The following is a 23,078-nucleotide window of genomic DNA, read 5'->3' on the forward strand; positions in this document are numbered from 1 at the left end:
AGCCCCCATTTCCCCCCCCCACCTTTCTGGGGTGAAGGAGAGGCCTAGGGCTGGAATGTCAAAGGCTTTATTTAGAAAATCATAGCAAACCCCTGTGCGAGGGGAAGCGCGGTGCGGTCAGACCCCCCCCCGGCACGGGGCAGCGGGGGCACACGAGGCATGGGGCCCCTTGTGGGCACACGAGGCTGCGATGCAGCTGCCCCCCCAGCACCGCCCCTGCCCCACGGGACGGCCGGGGGTGGGGGGCAGAGGGGCAGCCCCCGCTGGGGGGCACGGGGAGGCCGCCCCCACCCGCACCGCTCCGTGAAGGCACTGGCAGGGAGAGCGGCGCGCTCACCCCGGGGCGGGGGCCGTGACGGCGGGGGGGGGGCTGTGCTCCACCAGGACCCCCCCACGGGGACAGAGGCAGCGTCGGGCGGCCGGGGGGCGCAGAGGGGGGGGCCCGGAGCCAGCGGCATCATCCGGTGCCTGGAAGACGGGTCCTGGTGGCGCCTGGCGCTGCTGCTACTTCTTCTTCTTGGTGCCGCGGGGACCCTCGCCGTCGGCCGCCCCCCGGGCTCGGCCCTCGCCCTTCTCCTCCCTCTCCTCCTTCCTCCTCACCTGCCCGTTCTTCTCGCCGCCCCCTCGGTCCACCGGGTCCCCCCGCTTGGGCCCTTTGTGGCGGGCAGGGGGTGCCCCCCCCCGGTGCCGGCGGCCGAGGGCGCGCAGCAGGGCGGCGCTGGCGGCGCCGAGGTACAGGGACCACAGCACGGCCGGGGCCGACAACGGGAGGCTGAGGTGCCGGATGGACTCCAGCAGCCAGGGCAGGAAGGTGGTCGCCAGGCGCTTGGGGGGCGCCTTGTCCTGGGGGGGGCACGGGGAGGGTGAGTGGCACCCCACGGCCACGCAGGGGGGGCACAAACGGGGCTCAGCGGGGTGCGGGGTGAGGGTCTGACCTTCAGCCCGTGCTGCGCGAGGAGGTTCTCCAGCGTGGGGTCGCCCAGAGACACGGTGGGGAAGAACTCCTGGACGTGCTGCCGCCGCCACCACCGCGTGGCCCCCTCCCTGTGGGGCAGGGGATGAGTACCCGGGGGGGACGGGACCCCCCCCGCAGCCCCATGGCCCCCTGGAGCCGCGCTCGGGGTCCCGGTGAGCCCCCCACCCCCAGGGCTTGCCCCCGCGGCTGCCCAAGGGCACGGCGCCCGCACGTCGGTGTGGGGTCACCCCCATGGTGGGGGGCAGGGGGGGCAGTGGGGGGTGCCCCCACCCAGCTCACCCGGTCTCGGCGCTGCCGGTGAACCAGTACTTGTAGAGCTGGGCGCGGATGTAGGTGGGCGGCTGCGCGCTGAACGGGTACTTGGCCTCATCCAGCTGCACCAGGCGGATCACTGCGGGGGCGCAGCGTTACGGGGGCTGCCCCAACCCCAGCCCCAGCCCCCCCTGACCCCCCCAGCCCCGCTCACCGTCCTTCTTGCCCTGCAGCAGGCGGTACACGAAGCTGGCGAACCAGGGGCTGCTGCTGTGGTGCCCCAGGGCCGCGAACCACATCTGCCAGTCCAGACGGGGCTGGTGCGGGGCCACCAGCGGCGGGGCCACGCTGACGTTGCCCGGCTTGTACATGAACTCGATCTCCTGCGGGCAGGGCGAGGGGCTCAAGTCCAGCCCACAGCTCCCCTACGCTCCCCCCGGTCACCTCCAGGGGCTGTGGGATGAACGAAGCCCCCCCAGCCCACAGGGACAGGCGGGTGCCCCAGCAGCACCAAGGCAGCGGGGTGGGGATGCCTGGGACTGGCTCCTCAGCCCCGTCCCAGCCCTGGGGGCTCACCGTCCAGGTCTGCTTGTCGTAGCTGCCCTCCAGCACCACCTCGGGCCGCCCCCCGACGCCCGTCATCCTGCGGAAGAGCCCGTAGGAGTTCACCACCTGGAAGCGCTCCACGGCGTTGAACATGTGGTGGATGCCGGGCCACAGCTTGCTGTTGGACTCGTAGTCGATGTAGGTGAAGGGCACCTGGGCAGCGCGATGGGGAGGGGCTGCAGGAGGCATGGGCAGAGCCCCCCTGCCCCGCTGCTGCCCACCCGCAGCCCCCAGCCCCAGCTGAAGGAGCGGGGACCACCCCGGTGCTCCCCGAGCTCACCAAGCTGACGGCGAACACCCCCACGGCGGCCGTGGCGAAGACAGCCCACTGCAGCAGAGCCCACAGCTTCCAGAAGCAGCCACGGACACTGATGCACCTGTAGGGGGTGGGATGGGGGGCTCAGACCTGCACGGCCCCCCCAGGCTGCGTGTGCATGGCGTGGGGACGGGGACCCGGGTGAGCCCCTCCGCAGCCCAGCTGGGAATTGCACCCCAGGGCGCAGGGCCCGCGGGACGTGGCGCAGCAGGAGCCCCGCGGCACTCACCGGTACAGGGCAGAGAGGATCTCCCAGGACAGCGAGAGGAAGCCCACCCCGACCAGCGGCAGCGTCACCGTCCGCAGCCACTGGGTGAACTCGTGGTAGGTGAAGGCTGGGGCAGGGGGACAGCGCGGGGTCAGGGCCGGCGGCGGCACCCGTGGGAGCAGCCAGGCCATGAGGATGGGGACAGGGACGGCCACCCGGTGGGGCCGGGACGTACCCACTTTGGATTCCAGCACCTTCTTCTCCCAGTCGATCTCCAGGCCGAAGTGCTGGACGCTCCAGTAGAGCAGCAGGGCGTAGGCAGCCAGCTCCAGCAGCGTGGAGAGGAAGGCGAGGAGGCTGGGGGGCCAGGCTGAGGGCGGGGGGCAGCTCAGCGCCGGGCCCTGACCCACGGCACGCAGCAAACCACGAGCCCAGCCCCAGGAGCCCACGTACAGGGGGGCAGGGGCAGCGCCCAGAGCACGGCCCCGCACCCCAGGGGAACCTGAGCGCCCCGGGGGCGGCTGCTCGCTCAGCACCAACCCGGGACAGCCACAACGACACCCCCCGGGGCCACTCAGAGCTGTCCCCCCCCCGTCCCACCCCCACCCCCGACTCACAGCTGGCGTGCTTCTTCTTGCTGCGCCCCAGCCAGTACGCCACGTGCTCCTCATCCAGCAGGGAGAAGGCCAGCACGATGGTGAGCGCGTTGAAGAAGTTGTAGTTGCCCGTGAGGATGATGAGGACCTGCAGCAGGACCTGGGGGGGGGCAGAGGCAGGGCTGGGGGCGTCACGGCACCGAGCAGCCTGCGGGCAGCCCCCCGCCGCCGCCGTCCCAACGCCCCCCACACCTGGCAGTAGAAGGCGAAGAGCCGGAGGCGGCGGATAGGGGCGAAGAAGAGCAGCGGGACGGCGATCTCGATGACGTAGGTGGCCACCACGCTGAGCTTCTGGAACCACACGGGCAGCTGGTGGGCGAACCAGGCGGCCGGCGTGGGGATGCACTGCGTCTCGTAGTGGTAGGTGAGAGCTGGGGGGGGGGCAGCAGGGGGTCAGCGGCGTGCCCGGGGGCAGGGGAGCAGCTCGGGGCAGGCAGCGCCGTGCCGGGGGCGCTGAGCGCGGTGCGTTTGCACGGAGCTGCCCAGAGCCCCACGGCTGCCTGAGGGGCATAACACAGGGCTGGGGGCTGTGCCCCCCCCTCACCTGTGAGCCCCCACCAGGTGGGGCAGCGGCTGGTCAGCTTCACCACGCCGGAGGCGAACATGAGGCGGAAGAGCAGCCAGCGCACCAGCCAGAAGGTGACCCCGTCGTGGGCGCGCCACGCTGCCGAGCGCCACCTGAAGAGGCGCAGGGGGGCCACCAGCACCCCCAGGAAGCCCGCTTCCAGCAGGAGGCTGTCCCTAAGGGCACAGCCACAGTCCCACACTGACACCCCGGGGCCGCGTCCCCCAGGTGCCGAGCGGGGACGGAGGGGACGGGAGGCGCGGAGCCCCCCGGGAGGGCCCTGCGGGGTCCGCAGGGTGGGCGTGCAGGTGGCTGACTTACCACTGGAAGTAGAGGAAGACCTGTCCTACCTGCGGGGAGAGCGAGCGGTGAGCGGGGCGGGGGGCTCTGCGCTGCGGGGTGTTGCCCCCCGGGGCCCTGCCCCGCTCCCTGCCCGCGTGGAGCCCCCCTGAGCCCTGCCAGACCCGAGGCGCGTGGCATTGCCTCGGCACGCCGCGGTGCTGCCATGCCACGGAGGCAGCCCCGGGGTGTGAGGTGGAGGAGGGAGGACGGAGGAGGACAGGACACGGTGCCAGGAACCGCAGCCCAGGAGCGGCTCCAGGCACAGCCACGTGGCCAGCGGGAGAAACGGGGCAGCCTCAGCGGGACGGGGACGGGGACGGGGACGGGGATGGGGACGGCACGGGGCTGAGCCCTGCTGCATGGGGCTGCCCCTCCTGGCACAGCCCCTGGCTGAGCCCCGCTTGCAGGCAGAGCAGAGGGGAGGAGGAGGAAGAGGAGGAGGAGGAGGAGGGCGAGGATTTTTCTGCAGATCACCTTAAAAGGGAAGGACGAGGGCCTGGCATGCAGGGCTGGGTGGAGGCTGCTCCGGCAGCCTGCACGGCTCCTGCTGCTGCCTCTCCTGGGGCAGGAACCAAAACAGGCTCCTGTCCTGCCCCCCTGGGACACGGCACGGACAGGGGCACCCGGGGACAGGGGCACCCCAGGACAGGGGCACCCAGGGGACAGGGGCACCCCAGGACAGGGGCAGCCACATGTTTTGGGGTTGGAGCAGTGCCACGTGGCCTCCCCAGCTCCGGCAGCAGGCGCCCTGCTGGGGGGGCTCCTGGTGAGCTGCTCCCTGCTGGGTTTCCCTGAATTGGGAGGGAAGAGGAACCGAGAGTCCTGCCGCAGCTGAGCTGACACACACACAGACAGGGGCACGCACAGCTGGCACACACCCAGCTCACACGCACACACAAACACGTGCACACAGCTCACACACACACAAACACGTGCACACACCCAGCTCACACACACACACATGCACAGCTCACACCCAGCTCACACACAAGCACACGCTCACAATCACAGCCATGCACCCAGCTGACACACACACACACACACAATCACAGCCAGCTCACAGGCACCGCTCACACTCACACACAGCACACAGGCACCCAGCTCACAGCCCCCCAGCTCAGCCATGCACACCCAGCTCTCTCACACACAATTACACACTGACCCAGCTCACACACAGACAATCACACTCTCCTCCCCCCCCAGCCCCCCCAAAAAAAACCCTGAGCCGCAGCCGCGCAGTGCCCAGCTTTGGGATTCTGGGACAGGTCCCAGTGCCAGTCCTGGTGCCAGTCCTGTTCCCATCCCCATCCCCATCTCCATCCCATCCCATCCCAATCCCAATCCCAATCCCAATTCCAATCCCATCCCCATCCCCATCCCAATTCCAATTTCAATCCCAATCCCGCCCCATCCCCATCCCAATCCCATCCCCATCCCAATCCCAACCCTACCCCACCCCATCCCCATCCCAATCCCCATCCCAATCCCCATCCTAATCCCCATCCCCATCCCCATCCCCATCCCCATCCCACCCCACCCCCACCCCCAACCCCAACCCCACTCCCCCCCGTTACCTGGTACAGTGACAGGTATGCCACGTGCATGGTCCCCATCCCCATCCCACCCCCATCCCATCCCAATCCCAATCCCAATCCCAATCCCACCCCACCCCAATCCCAATCCCACCCCACCCCAACCCCCCCCCCCCCCGTTACCTGGTACAGTGACAGATATGCCACGTGCATGGTCCCCATCCCCATCCCACCCCCATCCCACCCCCATCCCATCCCAATCCCAATCCCAATCCCAACCCCAACCCCAACCCCACTCCCCCCCCGTTACCTGGTACAGTGACAGGTATGCCACGTGCATGGTCCCCATCCCCATCCCCATCCCCATCCCACCCCCATCCCATCCCAGTCCCAATCCCAACCCCACCCCACTCCCCCCCCGTTACCTGGTACAGTGACAGGTATGCCACGTGCATGGTTCCCATCCCCATCCCATCCCATCCCACCCCAACCCCAACCCCACTCCCCCCCGTTACCTGGTACAGTGACAGGTATGCCACGTGCATGGTCCCCATCCCCATCCCACCCCCATCCCATCCCAATCCCAATCCCAATCCCAATCCCACCCCACCCCAATCCCAATCCCACCCCACCCCAACCCCCCCCCCCCCCCCGTTACCTGGTACAGTGACAGATATGCCACGTGCATGGTCCCCATCCCCATCCCACCCCCATCCCACCCCCATCCCATCCCAATCCCAATCCCAATCCCAACCCCAACCCCAACCCCACTCCCCCCCCGTTACCTGGTACAGTGACAGGTATGCCACGTGCATGGTCCCCATCCCCATCCCCATCCCCATCCCACCCCCATCCCATCCCAGTCCCAATCCCAACCCCACCCCACTCCCCCCCCGTTACCTGGTACAGTGACAGGTATGCCACGTGCATGGTTCCCATCCCCATCCCATCCCATCCCACCCCAACCCCAACGCCCCCCCCCCCCGTTACCTGGTACAGTGACAGGTATGCCGCGTGCATGGCGGCGAGCAGGACGCAGTCCCTGAGCGCGGCGCTGAGCAGGGCTCCGAGGGCGGCGGCGGCGCCCAGCAGGCAGAGCAGCTCCGCGCCGCGCTCCGCCGCCAGCCCCGCGCGGGGGCTCAGCCACAGCAGCGTGGGCTCGGCCCCCAGCAGCGCCCGCAGCCCCCGCCCGCCCGGCCGCAGCGCCCGCCGCACCGGCAGGATCCCGTCGTGGCCGTACAGCCCTGGGGGGACACAACGGGGACGGGGTCAGAGAGGCGCGGGATTAACGGGAGGGGATGGGGATGGGGAGGGGGCGCCGTACCGGGCAGCTGCAGGTAGAGCGAGACGAAGGCGGCGAGGTAGGCGGCGGCCAGCCCGGCCAGGAACAGCTCCCGGGGGCGGCGAGGCGGCTCCGCCATGGCGGGGACGGGACCGGGAGGCAGCGGGGATGGCGGCGGGGCGGGGATGGCGGCGGGGCCGTGACGGCAGCGCCCCGCGACCGGGGCCGGCGGAGGGCGGGAAGCGCCAAATGGCGGCGGGGAGAGAGCGGCGCTGAGAGGGGAGGGGGCGGCTCCGGGCGGCTCCGGGACGGGACCGGGATCGGAACCAGGACCGAGACCGGGACCGGGACCGGGACCAGGACCGGGACGGAGCGGAGCGGTGCGTGGCTGCGGGGTGCGGGCCTGCCGAGCGGAGCCGGGCCCCGGTTCCTGATCCCGGTCACAGGTTGCAGACCCTGTCCCCGGTTCCCGATCCCAATCCCGATCCCAGCTCCGGTCCCCGATCCTGTCCTCGGTTCCCGATCCCAGCCCCGGTTCCCGGTCCCAGTCCCCGGTCCCGGTCCCCGGTCCCAGTCCCCGGTCCCGGTCCCCGGTTCCCAGTTCCCGGTCCCGGTCCCCAGCCCCGGTTCCCAATCCCGGTTCCTGATCCCTATCCCGGACCCCATCCCGGGCCCCAATCCGAGCCCCAGTTCCTGATCCCAGTCCCAGTTCCTAGACCCCATCCCTGGGCCCCTGCCCCTGTCCCCGTCCCCAGGCCCCAGTCCCCTGCCCCTGCCCTAATTCCTGGGCCCCCGTTCCCAGTCCCCTGCCCCGGGTCCCGATTCTGGTTCCTGGTGCCTGGCCCCCATCCCTGGTCCCACCCCCGGTTCCTGATCCCTGCTCCAGTTCCCAGTCCCCTACCCTGGTCCCCCTGTGCCCCGGTTCCCCGTTCCCAGTCTCCTGCCCTGGTTCCCAGTCCCGGTCCCTACTCCAGTCCCGGCCCCACTCCCCAATTTGGGTCCCAGTCCCAGTCCCCAGTCCCAGCTGGTGCCCCCCGGCCGTGCCCCGGTGACACCCGCACCCTGTGCAGGCCACGCTGTGCCCCGGTGCCCATCCCAGTGCCCATCCCAGTGCCCATCCCAGTGCTTGGCCCCGGTGCTCAGCCCAGTTCTGGGCCCAGAGCCCATCCCAGTGCTCAGCCCCCATCCCAGTGCCCATCCCAGTGCCCGTCCCAGTGCCCATCCCACCCGCCGGGGATCCCGAGGTAACACGCAGCCTTCCTTTCTTCCTCCGTTGGGCTCTGCCCCGTGCCCGCCGGGCTCCTCACCCCCAGCTCTCACCTGCCGGAGCCCCGGGGCCGCCGCTGGCTTCGTGTGACCGCAGCCACCCGCTGCCACCGGACCCCGGGGGAGGCCACCGGCCCCCGGCGGCCTGAGCCCCGCCACCAAGGAGCCGCCATGGAGGACGTGGAGTCGCGCTTCCTGCACCTCCTGCAGCCCATCCGCGACCTCACCAAGAACTGGGAGGTGGACGTGGCCGCGCAGCTCGGGGAGTACCTGGAGGAGGTGAGGGGGGCGCGGGGGGCTCCTGCCCCTGCCCCAGAGCAGGGCGGTGCCGTGGTCGCTGGGCTGTGCGGGTGGATGTGCAGGGGTGTGAGGTCCAGCGTTGTCTCACGGCTGTCCCTTCTGCGTGTCCCCTGTTCTCAGGGGTGCGTTCCCTACAGTGCAGCCACAGAGGAGCTCCTCGTGCTGCAGGGAAAAGGGGAGCGGGTTCCCTCTCTCCTCGTTACATCCCCAGGGTGTCACGTCAGGCAAACTGCTGCAGTTCTGACTTTTTCCTTTTGCAGCGCTACCCTTAAATCAGTCCGCAAACCAGCCCTTCACTTTCCTTCTCTTGTACGTTTTGCAGCTGGACCAAATCTCCATTTCCTTCGATGGCGGCAAAACCACCATGAACTTCATAGAGGCAGCTCTGGTAATCCAGGGCTCTGCCTGCATCTACAGCAGGAAGGTGAGCGCGCCGGGGGGCACGGCCACGGCCTCGTCCTGCTCCTGGTCCTGCTCCCCCATCTGGGGCTCCTGGGGCCGAGGCTCCCACGGGGGCTGCTTTGGGGAGCTGCCCTAGAGTTTGGGAGACTGGAATGTAATAACGGCTAAGGGATTCAGAAGGTTATTGATCTCCCAAACTCCATCCCTTTCTGTGTGTTGGGGTTGGCAGCCTGGAGAAAAAAGCAACAACCAATCTTTTCCCAAACCTGAATTCAAAATGGCTTGAATAGGAAAAAAAATAATGAGATTGTCAAGAAACTGAACTCTGGCTGTCTGGGGATAAGGGAAGGGCCGTGGTCATCCTGGCATCAGCCAGAGGGTTTTTTCTGGGAGCTGCTTTCTCTGTCTCTGAGCCTGGCCCCTGTGTTGCAGGTGGAGTATCTCTACTCTCTGGTGTACCAGGCACTCGACTTCATTTCCAATAAGAAGTAAGTAACGAGCCCCATCCGCTGGGAGGTGACCTTTGTAGGGGCTGGGGTCTTGCTGCAGATCCCATGGCTTTAGCACAACACACGGACGTGTCCCCTCGCTGCACAGCCCCTGTGTTGTGGCACGGCCCCGCTGAGCAGCAGAGCTCCTGCCGCAGCCACGTGCGAGCCCTGCTGGCACTGGGACGAGGCCGTGACCTGTCCCACCTACAGGGAGAGCCCCCGGGGCTCTGCCCCCGCTCAGCGCCACGCTGTGCTTTTCCTGAGCACCCCACCAGCTACTAGGAAGAAAATTAATTCTGTGCTAACTGAAACCAGGACACCCTCCCTCACGGCAATCCTTTCTTTTAAAAACAAGGCAGCCGATTGCAGCCCCAGGAGACGTTCTCTGGGGGCGAGGATTTCTGCAGGGACTCGGATCTGTCTCGGGGGCGTGGGGCCGAGCTCTTCCCCCGGAGCATTTCCAGCAGCACCACGCTGGGGTTTTGTCACCCGGCTGTTGGGCAAGGAGAGGGCCGTGCCCTGCGCCCCTCAGCACGCCCCTCAGCACACAACATGACCCGTGTGGCAGAGAGCCTCGTGATTTGTTTCCCCACCGTGGCAGGGAGCGGGGCGCTGCTCTTGCAGGCGCAGTTCCCAAGTTGTCTTGCACAAGTCGGCTCCTGCCAACCCGGCTTGAGTTCAGAACCTGGCTCCCACTAAGGAGGGGTCAGCTTGCGACACCGCTCTGTGTTTCTGTGCGCCCTCGGGTGGATTTTGTAAAACCCGGGGTTTTTGTGAGGCGCCTGGCACCAGAGGGTGATGGGCTCGGGCAGCCCCTGCAGGAGCCGTCCGTCATCTGGCTCAGCCAGCCCCAAACCTCATCGGGAGCCTGGGGCAGGGTGCCTGAGGGAGGCTCTGTTGGGGCTGCAGCACCGCGAAGCTGCTGCAGAGGTTCCTGAACATCCCCCAAATTATCTCCACGCTGCGTTGCTGCCTTGCAGTGAAACGTTCTCCTCTTTCAAATTGAGCTCCTGAGCTGGGTGGGACCTTTTTGTTCAAGATAGGATTTGCTGGATGGACTGAGTCCTCTCTTCCCTCAAGTCCTGATTCCTTTGCAGCCCCCCGGCACCGCCAGGACCGTGGGTGTCAGCTTGTCAGGGAACGAGCTGATGCCGTGGCTGTCCGTGCCTGTGTGCGCCACATCTGGGCTGGGGGAAGCCTGCTGCTGCTCTGCCCGAGCCTTTACCCGGTGCTGCCCAGTACCTGACCGCGTTTCTGCTCCCTGACAGGCGGGAGAAGCAGCCCTGCTCCGTGGGGGAGGACGGCAGGGACGCCGACGCAACCTTCGGGACGGAGGAGGAGGAGGTGAGGGGACGCTGCGCTGTGCTCCCTGCTGCCTTCAGCCCCACGTCTGCCCCCTCCCGCCCCCAAGCAGGGGCTCCTTGGGAGGTTTTTTGGTCACGAAACTCCTGCGTGGCCTCCCAGGGAAGGGATTTGCTGCCTCGCAGCCCTGCTGGGAGAGCTTGTCCCCTGCGCAGCACCTGGGGACCTGTCCTGTGCCTGAGCCTTCTGCTGGCACGGCTTGGGTCAGAAGGGACCCCAAAGGCCACCTGTTAAAGGGACCTTGAAAACCATGTGTTAAAGGGACCATAAAGGCCAGCTCCTGTCCTGGCAGAGGCCCCAAAGCCAGAGCTTTTCCCTCTGTTTGGTCCTGGCTGTGCAGCAGCAGCTCTCGGGCCCCACGGGGTGCCGTGGTGCGGCACGCCAGGCCCCGCTGCCAGCCGGTCACCACCACGGGCCTCTCTCTGCAGTTCCTCTCCCTGGACGACATCAAGGACACCAGCCAGGCCAGCGTGGACATGAGGAAGGACCAGCAGCCCAGCGTAAGGGAGCCTGCTGGTGGCCTTCTCATCCCCTGGGGCTGCGAGGGGCAGCGCTGCGCACCCCATGCCCGCGCCTCCCGTCCGGCCCCCAGCAGTGGCAGCCACGCTCCTGTTCTCGTCCCCGCAGGCTGTGAACATTGTTCCCCTGACCCCGATGTCTTTGGTGCCCCCGGAGGAGGCTGAGAAGAGGAACAACCCCCTGTTCAGGTGAGAGCCTGCCTCACTGCCTCCAGCGTCCAGCTGCGCCCCCAGCTCGTGCTGCAGTACGGCCGGGCTGTCCCTGTGCCATCGCGGAGGGAAGGGCCCTGTCCCCATTAAATCCAGGAGGCAGGGAGGAGGAGGAGGAGGAGGAGGAGGAGGAATAATCCTGAGGGCTCCAGGAGCCTGCACAGGGGCTGCTCCTGGTGCAAGGGGTGCAACGAGGTCGGGGCTGCGCTGGGGAACCCAGGCAGAGCCCTGTGGGGCCGGAGGAGCGTGAGGACAGTGGGTGGGGGCAGATCCCTCCTGGGGGCTGTTGGCTTGGGGGCATCTCAGCCCCGCTCGCCCCATCTGGGGGTCACCAGGGGGGCCCTGTCCCCCTGACAGACCCGTTGTCCCCAGCCATAAAGGCGAGGTGCTGGCCAGCCGCAAGGATTTCCGCATGAACACCTGCACCCCTCACGCCACCGGCGCCTTCATGCTGGAGCTGGCGGGGCTCCTGCCCACGGGCCTGCAGGACTGGCACCACGAAGGGAGCATCGGTGGAGCCGCAGGTACGGGGCCGGGGTGAGGAGCCCTGCGGGGCAGGAGGCAGCACGGAGCGGGGCTGCCCTGCTGGGATCCTTCGCTTGCCCTCTGCCTCGAGAGGCTGCGAGCTCTCGTCCCTGCTCCTGGGGGTGGAGGAGATGCGGCTCTGCCTCTCCTCTGCTGCCCTGCCTCTGTCAAAAACACCCAGACTGCCAGCACAGGGGCTGGTTAGGGTGGTTACTGCCAGCACAGGGGCTGGTTACTGCTGAAAATGGGGCATGGGGGAGACCTGGGGCTGGGCAAAGGCAGGGCCCAGCCTGGGGAGCTGCCCCGGTCCTGCCACCACGGCCGCTCTGCGCGTGGGGCCGCGGTGACCCCCGCCTCTGTCACCTCTCAGGAGCCCGGTCCTCGGTCCTCGGTGGCGGCAGGGAGCCCCTGCACCTCGGCGCTGGTGCGACGCCCGTGCAGGCACTGAACTTCTCTGAGGACGGAGGTGAGGTGCTGTCCGTGGGGTCTGTCCGTCCGTTCTGCCCTGCGTGCGGGCAGCTGCTGCCCAGAGGTGCTCCCGTCCTCTGCGCACCCCCAGCCAGCCCGGGTGTTGTGATTTAAGAAGTAAAACTCCCCAGGGAAGCTCCCCCTCAGGCAGGGTGGAGAAGGGAGACCCCAGGAGAGGCCGTCCCAGCTCCTGAATGCATCCTGCTGTCCCCGTAGGTGCTGCGGGGCCGGACGACAGCGGGGACGACTTGCCCATGGTCCCCGAGGACAACGTGGAAATGGCTCCGGCTGCCGATGAGCACATCGAGGCGCAGAGGGTAGGGCAGGCAGGGTGTGGGGGGGCCCGCAGCTCCTGGCTCCTGCCCCGGAGCCCGGCTGCCCGCGGCTCGCTGCTGCCTGACGCTTTGTGTCTGCCAGGGCGCGCCCCAGGCCAAGGGCTACGCGCTGCGGGAGCGAGCCCCTGCCCAGGACCCGCAGGAACACATCAAGGTGAGGGCCTGGAGATGAGCCTGGAGGGCAGCAGCACTGCCTGGGAGCTGCGGGAAGCCCCAGGGTGTCCCTGCCCTCCCCACCCCGCTCTGTGCTGTGCTGGTGCCGGGGGAGCCGCGTGGCTCCGGCGCCCCCGTCCCGGCTGAGAGCTCGCTTCCTCCCCCAGGAGATGCTGGATCCGTGGCAGAGCCTGGACCCCTTCGGGGACTCCGAAGACAAACCCTTCAAGAAAGGTGGCTGAGGAGGGGCCGGGACGCCTGCCTGCCCCCTGCCTCGCCGCTGCTCGCGTGTGGCTCATCCCCCTCTGCCTGCAGGGAGACCCTTCCTGGTGCCGCAGGGCCTGGACGACGTGGTCGGGAGCAAGCGGAAAAGGAAGGGGCCGAGGAAGCTGCAGGACTTCTTGAAGTGGTTCTCTGCCTCCTGTGAGTGTCACGGCTCTGCCACCTCCCACCCCGCCGCGGGGTCAGGGCAGGAGCTCTGACGGGAGGCCTCGGGGCTCCCTGGTGCTCCCCGTGTGCGCCCCAATTTGCCAGGTGGGGTGCGGGGAACAGCGGCTGCACCTCAGCCCTCGTAGGGCTTCGAGGAGGGAGGAGCAGGTGGCTTTTTTATTTCATTTACTTTATTTTTATTGTATGAGTTGGAAGTGTCCCACAAGGATGGAGTCCAACTCCTGGCAGCACACAAATTTTGGGTCTAACCCAGAATTTTAGCCCGAGCAGGGCAGAGCTCTGCGCCCCACCGGGTGGTGCTGCCCTGGTGGGGCCACCAGGCACCTGCTAAGGGGACACTGACAGGGACACGGGGACTCCCCTCCTGCTTCCCGCAGACAGCGACGCTGCAGATGGCAGGAAAACGAAGAGGAAGGGGCCGACGTTCGCGGGTGAGTAGGGGGGTGTCAGGAGGGGGGGCTGCAGGGGACCCCCCCCCATCGCTGCGGGGCCGTGGGGCGCTGAGGCCGTGCCCGTGCGGTGCCTGCAGACCTGGAGGTGCTGTACTGGAAGCAGCTGAAGGAGCGGCTGGCGGCACAGAGGAAGCTGCAGAGCAGGGCGGTGAGCGGGGACGGGGCCGGGGGGCTCGGGGGGTGTGTTTGGGGGGGTTTGGGGGGGCGCTGGGCTCAGCGCTGCCCCCCCAGAGGCCGCCCTGGGTGCTGCCGCTGGAGCGCGAGGAGGAGCCGGAGGCGCTGGAAGAGGAGCACGAGGATGACTTCGGGGGGGACGCCGAGGAAGGCCCAGGTACGGGTGGAGCCCCGGGGGGGGGGGGCTGAGCAGGGCCTGGCAGTTGGGGTGCTGAGCAGCCCCCCCCTGCCCGCAGAGGATTTTCTGGAGCAGGAGGACATCCAGCTGCACGCCCCGGAGGTGGCAGTCGAGGGAGCTGCGGGTGAGTGCTTGCGGGGGGCTGTGGGAGGGCTCCCCCCGCTCAGCAGCAGCCCGGGGGGGCCTCCCCTTCCCCGCTCAGCACCGGGGGGCTGGCAGCACGCTGCACCCCCCCCCCCCAGCACCACCCGGCCCTTTCACAGGTCCCTGCGACTTGGACGCGCTGAGCTACGAGGAGCTGGTGAGGAGGAACGTGGTAGGTGTCGTGCACAGACAGCACCCATGGGCTCAGGGCACCCTGCACGCCCTGCAACCCCCTGTCCCTGTGCTCCCCCCATCCCTGTGCTCCCCCCATCGCCGTCTCTGCCCCCCCAGGAGCTGTTCATCGCCAACTCGCAGCGGTATGTGCAGGAGACGGAGCTGTCGCAGCACATCCGCCAGTGGGAGGAGAAGATGGGGCCGCTGCTGCAGGAGCAGGCACGTTGGGGGGGGGGCTGGAGGGGGGCTGGGGGAGGCGTGGGGCTGCCCTGACCCCCCCCCCGTCCTCGTCCCGCAGGAGGAACGGGCGGCCTTCGACATCCACAGCTACGGGGACCAGCTGGCCGCACGCTTCGGGCGCCTGGGCGAGTGGCAGCCCTTCCGCAGCCTGGTGGCGGGGCTGCCGGCCTTCGAGGTGTGCCGCTACATGCTGGCCTCGCTGCAGCTGGTGAGTGGGGGTCTCAGGGTCGGGGGGGGGGCGCAGGGAGGCTCAACGCAGCCCTCCCGACCCCCGCCCCTCTCCGCAGGCCAACGACTACACGGTGGAGGTGGCGCAGGACCCGGGCCTGGAGGAGGCGGTGGACACCATGCGGCTGCGGCTCCTGCGGCAGGAGCAGGCCCGCGAGCGCTTCCGCACCTACCGCGCCTCCGTGCTCTGCGACTGAGCCCCCCTGGGTCCTGTACAGCCCCCCCGGGTCCTGTACAGCCCCCCCCAGTCCTGTACAGCCCCCCGGGTCCTGTACAGCCCCCCCTTGTGTACAGCCTCCCCCCGCAGTGCCCCGTTGCTCAGCAATAAACGCACAGTTTCCGTACCGCCTGCCTTATTGCCTTGTTGTGCCACCCCCAGCCCGTCCCCAGCAGCACCCAGCTCCAGCACAGCCCCGTGGGGTTGGGGAGGGTCCAGTCCTGGTGCCACAGCCCCCATCCCTGCGGGGTCCACGCCGGGGGGCCGCTCGTTGCCCCCTCCCCATCAGCACTCAGTCGGGGAGCGGCTCGTAGGTCTGCATGTGGCGCCGCACGCTGTCGGCGATCTGGGCGGGGGTCTTGGCGCGGCCGTAGTAGTCGAGGAAGAGCCCGTCGGGGCCCAGCAGGTAGATGACGACCGTGTGGTCCACGATGTAGTCGCCGTCCTGGTCCTTGGGGCCGGCGCGGGCGTAGACGCGGTAGGCGCCGCCCGCCGCCCGCACCTGCTCGGGGCTGCCGGTCAGCCCCAGCAGCCGGGGGTGGAAGTCGCGCACGTAGCGCGCCACGGCCGCCACGTCGTCGCGCTCGGGGTCCACGGTGACGAAGAGCGGCTGCAGGGGGGGCAGCGCCGCGTCGCCCTCCAGCAGCTCCACCGCCCGGCTCAGCTTCTCCAGCTCGTCGGGGCAGACGTCGGGGCAGTGCGTGAAGCCGAAGTAGAGCAGCACCCACTGCCCCAGGAAATCCGCCTTGCGCCGCGGCCGCCCGGTGTGGTCCACCAGCTCGAAGTCGCCCTGGCCCAGCGCCAGCGCCCGCAGCTCCCGCGCCCGCCGCCGCCGCCGCTCCTGCTCCCGGCGCGCCCGCAGGTGCAGCCAGGCCCCCGCCGCCGCGCCCCCCAGCACCGCCACCGCCGCCAGGCGCTGCCACAGCGGCAGCGGGGCCCGGCCCCCTCCTCCTCCTGGCGGTGCCGATGATGATGATGACGATGAAGACCCCCGGGACCTCCACGGCCCGCAGGAGGGGTTGGGGGGCGCGGGGGGGGCCCGGAGCAGGGCCCGGCAGCAGCGCAGGCAGCGTGCGGGGAGCAGGGACTGGGCCATGGCGGGGCTGGGGGGCAAAACAGGGGGGGCACGGTGAGCACTGAGACCCCGGCGCCCCCTGACCCCCCCCCCGGTGCCCCCTGACCCCTGGTGCCTCCTGACCCCGTCAGAGCCCTTTGACCCCCGGTGCCCCCTGACCCCCCCAATGCCCCCTGACCCCCTCAGTACCCTCTGACCCCCCCCAAATGCCTCCTGACCCCCCGGTGTCCTCTGGTCTCCGGTGCCCCCTGACCCTCCCCAGTGCCCTTTGACCCCAGTGCCCCCTGACCCCCCCGGTGCCCTCTGATCCCTGGTGCCCCCTGACCCCCAAATGCCCCCTGACCGCCCCGGTGTCCTTTGACCCCCGCTGCCCCCTGCCCCCCCGGCGCCCCCTGACCCCCCAGTGCCCTCTGACCCCCCGGTGCCCTCTGATCCCTGGTGCCCTTTGACCCCCCAATGCCCCCTGCCCTCCTCAGAGCCCTTTGACCCCCAGTGCCCTTTGACCCCTGTTCCCCGTGTCCCCCCGCTGCCCCCTGACCCCTCCGGTGCCCCTCCCCCCCGCAGCACTGACCCCTGGTGCCCTCTGACCCCCCGCTGCCCCCTGACCTCCCCAGAGCCCTTTGACCCCTGGTGCCCCCTACCCCTCCCGGTGCCCCCTGCCCCCCCCCGGTACCCTCTGGCCCCCCGCTGACCCCCCGGTGACCCCCGGCCCCCCCCCCCGTTGCCCTTTGCCCCCCCCCAGCCCCCTCCGCCCCCCACCTGGTCCCGTTGCCGCTCACCGGAAGTTCCCCGCGGGAGGGGCGGGGCGGCCGCGCGCGCACGCGCAGTGCCCGCGGGGGGGCAGCGGTAACGCCAGGGGGCGCCGCTGAGCGCGGCTGGTGGGGGGGGGCACCCACGTGACTCTGCAGCTCCACACGTGACCCTGCAGTGCCCCACGTGACCGCGGCGCTGTCCGCGGGGGGGCCCGGGGCGCCGTTGCACACCCGGGGTCACAGCCGGGGTCACAGCCGGGGTCACACCGCCATGGCACACCCGGTGTCACACCCATCACACCCGGTGTCACACCCGGTGTCACACTGTCCTGTCACACCCGGTGTCACACCCATCACACCGTTGCACACCCGGTGTCACACCGGTGTCACGCCTGGTGTCACACCTGGCACACCAACCACTCCCATCACACCCAATTTCACACCCGGTGTCACACCCAGTGTCACACTGCCCTGTCACACCCAGTGTCACACCTGGTGTCACGTGCCATGTCACACCCGGTATCACACCCGGTGTCACACCCAGTGTCACACTGCCCTGTCACACCCAGTGTCACACTCATCACACCTGGTTTCACACCCGGTGTCACACCCGGTGTCACACTGCCCTGGCACACCATTGCACACCCAAAGTCACACCTGGTGTCACACCTGTCACATCCATCACAGCTGGTGGCACACCCAGTGTCACACCTGGTGTCATGTGCCATGTCACACCCGGTATCACACCCGGTGTCACACCTGGTGTCACACTGCCTGTCTGTCCCAAAAACCAGCTGGGACAGACCCGGTGGGTGGGACAGGAGCCGAGGAGCAGCTGAGCCTGAGCACAGGCAGGGGGCAGCTGGCGGTGATGAAGAGGAGGCATCGGCCTTCATCCCCATGGCCCCCAGCGACCACCACCGGGAGGGGCTGATGGAAACGAGTTCTGGGATTAATTTAATGTGAAGCGGGGACAGGTTGTGAGTATCTAGAGGCGCGTTGGGAAACACTATGCCTATGGAGCTTTAATGCACGTAGCCAGGGCACGTTGCCGCGTCGGGTGGGCACGGCTTTGGTGGGAGCACCCCCGTGCTGCCCAGTGCCGGGTAAACACACCGAGCACACAGTCCTACCGACGCTGGGGGCCGTTCTGCACAAGTCATCTGCTCACCATCATCATCACCGTCACCATCACCATCACCATCACCATCACCATCACTGTCACCGTCACCGTCACCATCCCCGTGTGCGGTCAGGGCGCACCACGGGGCAGCACGGTCTCGGCGATGCGGGACACGGCGGTGCCGGTGGTGTCGGTGCCGGTGCCGGTGCCCAGCAGCAGCGCGTCCTGCAGGGCCTGGCGCTGCTCAGCCCTCAGCCCCCCGTCGTGGTGCAGCCGCAGCCAGGGCTCCCCTGCGGGCACGTGGATGCAGGGCATGGGGCACAGCGATGGGGGCGCAGGGATGGGGTCCCCACGCCCCCGCCGTCACCCCCCCATGGCCCCCTTACCTTCCCGCAGGTGCTGCCCCACGGCCACCAGCAGCTCGGCGCCCACGCGGGGGTTGATGGCTTCCCCCGCACGCGTCCGGCCGGCCCCCAGCTCGTGCAGCACGCGGGCCAGCGGCAGCGCCTCGATCCCCTGCACCCTGCCTGCGCCAGCAGCAGCGTCACCGACAGCACCGGGCACCGGGAACCGGGGTGGTGGGGAGCGTTGGGGGGGTACTGGGACGTGGGGGTGGTGGGGAGCATCAGGGGGGCACCAGGACATGGGTCTGGTGGGGAGCATCAGGGGGGCACTGGGATGTGGGGGTGGTGGGGAGCATCAGGGGGGCACCGGGCTGTGGGGGTGCTGAGCAGTGGGGGGGGCACTGGGATGCAGGGATCTGGGGCTCGGCAGGGGGCTGAGCACCCCGTGGTGCCCACAGGGGTGGTGCTGGGGGTCTGGGGCTCAGGGTACAGGCAGGGGGCACGGGGCTGTGCATGGGGTCGCAGGGTGCTGGCCGGGACCCCCGGCCCCCCCCCTCACCTTCACAGGGCGCCAGCAGCTCCTCGCGGGTGCCCGCCTGCCCCAGGACCTGGCGGCGCTGCTGGGGGGTCCCCACGCAGAGCAGGCGGGCGGTGTCGGGGGGCACCCCCTGCGCCCCCAGCATGGCCTGGAAGGTGCGCAGGGCCGAGCCGTCGTCCAGCGCCCGCGCCAGCAGCTCCTGGCCCTGCTCTGCTGTCGGGGCCATCCCGCACTGCCACAGCAGCAGCCCTCCTGTGGGACACGGCACAGCGCTGGGACCCCTGTGCTTACCCCCCCTCAAGGGTGCAGGGACCGGGAACAGCCCCCCAGAGATGAGTGGGGGGAGCCTGGGGGCTGGGGGCGGTGGCTGGGGGGCCACAAGGGGCAGGGGACATGGGTGGGGGTGTGGGGAGGATGGGGACCGGGAGCAGCAACCTGGGGAGGAGGGGGAGGGCTCAGGGCACGGGGCACAGGGTGGGGGCACAGGACCGGGGGGTGGGACACAGGATGGGATTGGGGGCACGGGCTGTGTGTGGGGCACAGGGAGGGGGGCACAGGGTCTGTGCATGGGTGCAGGGCTGGGGCAGGGGGCTCGTGGGTGCCCTTGGGCAGTGCCCACCCCGTCCCCATCCCCATCCCCATCCCCATCCCCATCCCCATCCCCATCCCTGTCCCCGTCCCCGTGCCCGTCCCCGTGCTGACCCAGCACCGTCACCAGCTCCCTCAGGTCATCGGGGCCACGTCCCTCCAGGCACTGCAGCGCCTCCAGCACCTCCAGCGAGTTGCCCACGCAGCGCCCCAGGGGCTGGTCCATGCTGCTCAGCACGGCGGCCGTGCGGATGCCCAGCTCCTCGCCCACCGCCACCTGCACGGGGGCACCGGGCGTCGCGGGGGGCTGCACGTGGCCCCGGCACCCACCGGGCTGGGGGCACCGGCCCCAGCACTGTCCCCCGGGGGGGTTCCCTGGGGGGGCTCACCAGGCTCTGTGCCAGCTCCCGCGCGCTCTCCAGGGTCGGGTACAGCGCTGCGCTCCCGAACTTGACGTCCAGCACCAGCGCCGAGATCTGCTCCGCCGCCTTCTTGCTCAGGATGGAGGCTGGGGACGGGGTGGCCGCGTGGTCGCAGCAGTTCCAGCCCCACAGCCCCAGCCCCGCGCCCACTCCCGGGGTCCTGGTTGGACGGGGGGGGGTCCCATCCCACAGCCCCCCGGTACCTGTGATGAGGGGGAGGCTGTCGACGGTGGCGGTGACGTCCCGCAGGCTGTACAGCACCCCGGTCGGCCGGCACCAGCTCCTCGCTCTGCCCCACGATGCAGCAGCCCACCTGCTCCAGGATGCTCTGCATCTGCGGGGCCGGGGGCATCGGGGTCCTGCATCCCGCATCCAGCCCCCATCCTCCTCCACATCCCTGCCCCATATCCCACCCAGGTCCCACCAGCACCCCATATCCCATCAGCGTCCCATATCCCATCAGTGTCCCATATCCCATCAGCGTCCCATGTCCCATCACCATCCCATATCCCCTCTGATTCCTGTGTCTGTCTCATCAGCATCCCACACCTTGTCCACATCCCAAGACCCTTCAGCATCCCGCATCCCATCGGTATCCCACATCCATCCACATCCCACATCCCATCCGCATCCCGTTGGCATCTTGCATCCCCTCCACATTCCGTCAGCATCCTGCATCCCACTGGCATCCCACACCCTATTGGCATCCCAAAACCCATCAGCACATCCCAAAACCCATCAGCACATCCCAAAACCCATCAGCACATCCCACATCCCATCAGTGTCCCATGTCCCGCTCTGTGCCCCCCTGGCCCTGTGCCCCTCCCCGCTCCCCCCATTGTCCCCTTGTGGGCCACCCCCAGTGCAGTGTGCGTGGAGCAGTGGGGTCTGTGAGCACCGGGGTGACCCCAGAGCACCACCCACCCATCACGGCGGGGGTTAGGGGCAGCTGCCCCCGCGGGCAGAGCCTGGGCTCCAGCCAGATGGGAATGGAGCGGCCCCGTGCCAGTGGGACCGGCAGGGTGAGTGTGGCCACTGATTCTTGTCCCCATCCCATTCCGTGTCCCCATCCCGTCCCCATCCCGTGTCCCCCCGCACCTGCTCAGGGCTCTGGGAGACGCAGAAGCCGGGGATGGCCTCCAGCTTGTCCAGCGTGCCCCCGGTGTGCCCCAGCCCGCGGCCGCTGATCATGGGCACCTGTGGGTGCAGGAGGGTGGGCGCAGGCGGGGACCCTCCGGTGCTGCCCATCCCCATCCCCATCCCCATCCCCATCCCCATCCCCGTCCCCGTCCCCATCCCCGTCCCCGTCCCCGTCCCCGTCCCCGTCCCCGTCCCCGCTCACCTTGCAGCCGCACGCGGCCAGGGCCGGGGCCAGGGCCAGGCTGACCTTGTCCCCGACGCCGCCGGTGGAGTGCTTGTCCACCAGCCGCCCCCGCCAGCCCCGTGGCCAGGCCAGCAGCCGGCCCGAGGCCGCCATGGCGCGCGTCAGAGCCAGCGTCTCCTGCGCGTCCATGCCCCGCAGCCGGATGGCCATCAGCATGGCACCTGGGGGCGGGGGGGGGACCCCAGTGACCCCGCCTGGAACCCCTCAGTGTCCCCAGTGACCCCGCCTGGAACCCCCCAGTGCCCCCAGTGACCCCATCTGGGAGCCCCCAGTGCCCCCAGTGACCCCATCTAGGAGCCCCCAGCGCCCCCAGCCACGTCCCCCCCGCTGTGTCCCACTCCCTTTTGCCATGTCCCCATGCCAGGAGCCCCCCCTGCCCTCCCCATCCCTCTCACGTCCCCCCAGTGTCCCCCCAGCCCGTGTCCCCCCATCCCTGCCATGCCCCAGCTGCCTTTGGCCGTGTCCCTGTGCCAGGTCCCCTGGCTGTGTCCTCCCCAGGGATGTCCCCGGGTGTCCCCCCCGTGCCCTATTCCCCCCCACATCCCCGTGCCATGTCCCATACCACACCCCAGCTGCCCCCACCCCTCACCTGCCCCCTGCCCCACTCATGCCAGCAGCATCCCCCCGCCACCAGCCCCCTGGTCCCGTCCCAGGTCCCCGCAGTGCCCCCCTGGCCCCGCCGTGCCCGCACCGATCTGTCCCTGCTGCGCGGAGCCCTCGGTCACGCCACGCACGAAGCTCTGGATCTCCTCGTCCCGCAGCCGCTCGCCGTCACGCTTCCTGCGGATGAGGGCCGGGAGCGAGACCGGGGGGGCGTCCATCGCTGCCCCCCTGCCGCCGGCACCGCTCCTCTGCCACCGGCACCACTCCTCTGCCACCGGCACCGTGCCCGCGTCACAGAGGCGCCTTGGGCACTGGACTCTGTCCCCAGGGCAGGGAGCGAGGTGGCAGAGCTGGGGCTGGGGCTGGGGCTGGGGCTGGGGCCGGTGCCCTCGTCCCTTCCTGGCTGCCCCCGGTGTTTCGGTTCCCGATGGTGACGCGGGGCAGGAGCAGGGCCCTGCGTGTCTCTGCCTGCCGTGGCACGGGGCGCGGCTCAGCACCCTCCACACCCACGGCACCCGCGGTGGGTGCAGCGCCCACGGGTCCCACGGTGCCCACAGCACCCCACGGGAGGTGCGGCACCCAGGGCGCCCCCAGCACCCCGGTCCCGCAGTGCCTTGCTGATGAGTGTCCCCTCCCTGTCCCCATGGGGCCGTGGTGACCTTGGCACGGCCGCAGAGGTGGCGCGGGGCACGGGAGGCAGCGCCACGGCCCAGACCCGATCGCTCCCAGCCCCACCCGTGCCCGCGGTGCCTGCACCCGTGGGGCTGTGACAGGAGTGGCTGCAGCGTCACCGGGGTCAGCAGGGGACAAGGGGTGGCGGGGGGCAGCTGTGGGGTCAGGGGGGGTAAAGGGGCGTGAGGGACATGGGGGCTTGGGGAGCATGAGGGGATACAGGGAGACGGAATGTGGGGGGACACGGGGATGGGATGGGATGGGATGGGATGGGGATGGGTATGGGGATGGGATGGGGATGGGATGGGATGGGATGGGATGGGATGGGATGGGATGGGATGGGATGGGATGGGATGGGGATGGGGATGGGATGGGATGGGATGGGATGGGATGGGATGGGATGGGATGGGATGGGATGGGATGGGACAAGATAGGGACAGAATGGGATGGGTTGCAGCAGCCAGGCCAGGGCATCGTTGTGCATGGTAGGACTGGAGATCCCCCTCCCCTTGATCCCGACCTCCCCTTGCTCTCCAAATCCCCCCCTTGCTCCCT

The 23,078-nt window shown here is 69.4% G+C and overlaps 4 protein-coding genes across 5 annotated transcripts; 1 reads left to right on the forward strand and 3 right to left on the reverse strand.

The window, feature by feature from the left end:
- Positions 1-57: 57 nt before the first annotated feature.
- On the reverse strand, positions 58-6,912 carry LMF2 (lipase maturation factor 2). Its single transcript, XM_084305598.1, has 14 exons — positions 6,778-6,912; positions 6,444-6,697; positions 3,901-3,929; positions 3,559-3,755; positions 3,207-3,385; positions 2,976-3,114; positions 2,594-2,728; positions 2,380-2,485; positions 2,115-2,211; positions 1,805-1,987; positions 1,443-1,611; positions 1,256-1,367; positions 936-1,044; positions 58-843 (listed from the first exon to the last, which is right to left on the reverse strand). The coding sequence occupies exons 1-14, from the start codon at positions 6,872-6,874 to the stop codon at positions 505-507; spliced, it is 2,145 nt and encodes a 714-aa protein (XP_084161724.1). The 5' UTR covers positions 6,875-6,912; the 3' UTR covers positions 58-504.
- A 67-nt stretch (positions 6,913-6,979) lies between these two features.
- NCAPH2 (non-SMC condensin II complex subunit H2) lies at positions 6,980-15,141 on the forward strand. Of its 2 annotated transcripts, none has more exons than XM_084306549.1 (21): positions 6,980-7,181; positions 8,049-8,280; positions 8,624-8,725; positions 9,136-9,191; positions 10,463-10,538; positions 10,985-11,056; positions 11,184-11,263; positions 11,657-11,808; positions 12,180-12,275; positions 12,494-12,594; positions 12,695-12,766; positions 12,933-12,999; positions 13,081-13,188; positions 13,593-13,646; positions 13,745-13,815; positions 13,899-13,998; positions 14,078-14,143; positions 14,283-14,335; positions 14,455-14,556; positions 14,636-14,785; positions 14,865-15,141. In XM_084306549.1, the coding sequence occupies exons 2-21, from the start codon at positions 8,173-8,175 to the stop codon at positions 15,000-15,002; spliced, it is 1,824 nt and encodes a 607-aa protein (XP_084162675.1). In that variant the 5' UTR covers positions 6,980-7,181; positions 8,049-8,172; the 3' UTR covers positions 15,003-15,141. The 2 variants fall into 2 exon arrangements, with proteins under 2 accessions (XP_084162675.1, XP_084162674.1); XM_084306548.1 differs by having other exon boundaries at positions 6,980-7,115.
- Positions 15,142-15,148: 7 nt separating this feature from the next.
- SCO2 (synthesis of cytochrome C oxidase 2) lies at positions 15,149-18,089 on the reverse strand (the record flags this gene model as incomplete). The annotated part of the gene is made up of 3 exons (XM_084306497.1): positions 15,149-16,125; positions 16,857-16,972; positions 18,021-18,089. 3 exons carry the CDS (start codon positions 18,087-18,089, stop codon positions 15,315-15,317), a joined length of 996 nt encoding a protein of 331 aa, XP_084162623.1. The 3' UTR covers positions 15,149-15,314.
- Positions 18,090-18,101: 12 nt separating this feature from the next.
- TYMP (thymidine phosphorylase) lies at positions 18,102-22,069 on the reverse strand (the record flags this gene model as incomplete). The annotated part of the gene is given in 10 exon segments (XM_084306510.1): positions 18,102-18,262; positions 18,359-18,499; positions 18,876-19,106; positions 19,557-19,719; positions 19,832-19,950; positions 20,068-20,125; positions 20,127-20,198; positions 20,963-21,061; positions 21,207-21,409; positions 21,940-22,069. Coding segments are annotated over 10 exon segments (1,377 nt in total).
- Between the last annotated feature and the right edge of the window lie 1,009 nt (positions 22,070-23,078).

This window comes from Netta rufina, assembly GCF_964035555.1.
Source record: "Netta rufina genome assembly, chromosome: 1".
In the NCBI taxonomy this organism is placed as follows: domain Eukaryota; kingdom Metazoa; phylum Chordata; class Aves; order Anseriformes; family Anatidae; genus Netta; species Netta rufina.

What these genes read in the sequence shown, in the direction of transcription:
- LMF2 (XM_084305598.1), bottom strand. Translation starts at nt 6,874, where the DNA reads ATGGCGGAGCCGCCTCGCCGCCCCCGGGAGCTGTTCCTGGCCGGGCTG. An exon ending in CAAGAAGAAGCACGCCAGCT is followed by an intron (nt 2,729 to 2,975) that starts GTGAGTCGGGGG and finishes CCCCGCCCTCAG; the next exon opens with CCTGGCCCCCCAGCCTCCTC. An exon ending in GGTGCTGGAATCCAAAGTGG is followed by an intron (nt 2,486 to 2,593) that starts GTACGTCCCGGC and finishes CCCCTGCCCCAG; the next exon opens with CCTTCACCTACCACGAGTTC.
- NCAPH2 (XM_084306549.1), top strand. Translation starts at nt 8,173, where the DNA reads ATGGAGGACGTGGAGTCGCGCTTCCTGCACCTCCTGCAGCCCATCCGC. An exon ending in GAACTTCTCTGAGGACGGAG is followed by an intron (nt 12,276 to 12,493) that starts GTGAGGTGCTGT and finishes CTGTCCCCGTAG; the next exon opens with GTGCTGCGGGGCCGGACGAC. An exon ending in AGCACATCGAGGCGCAGAGG is followed by an intron (nt 12,595 to 12,694) that starts GTAGGGCAGGCA and finishes TGTGTCTGCCAG; the next exon opens with GGCGCGCCCCAGGCCAAGGG.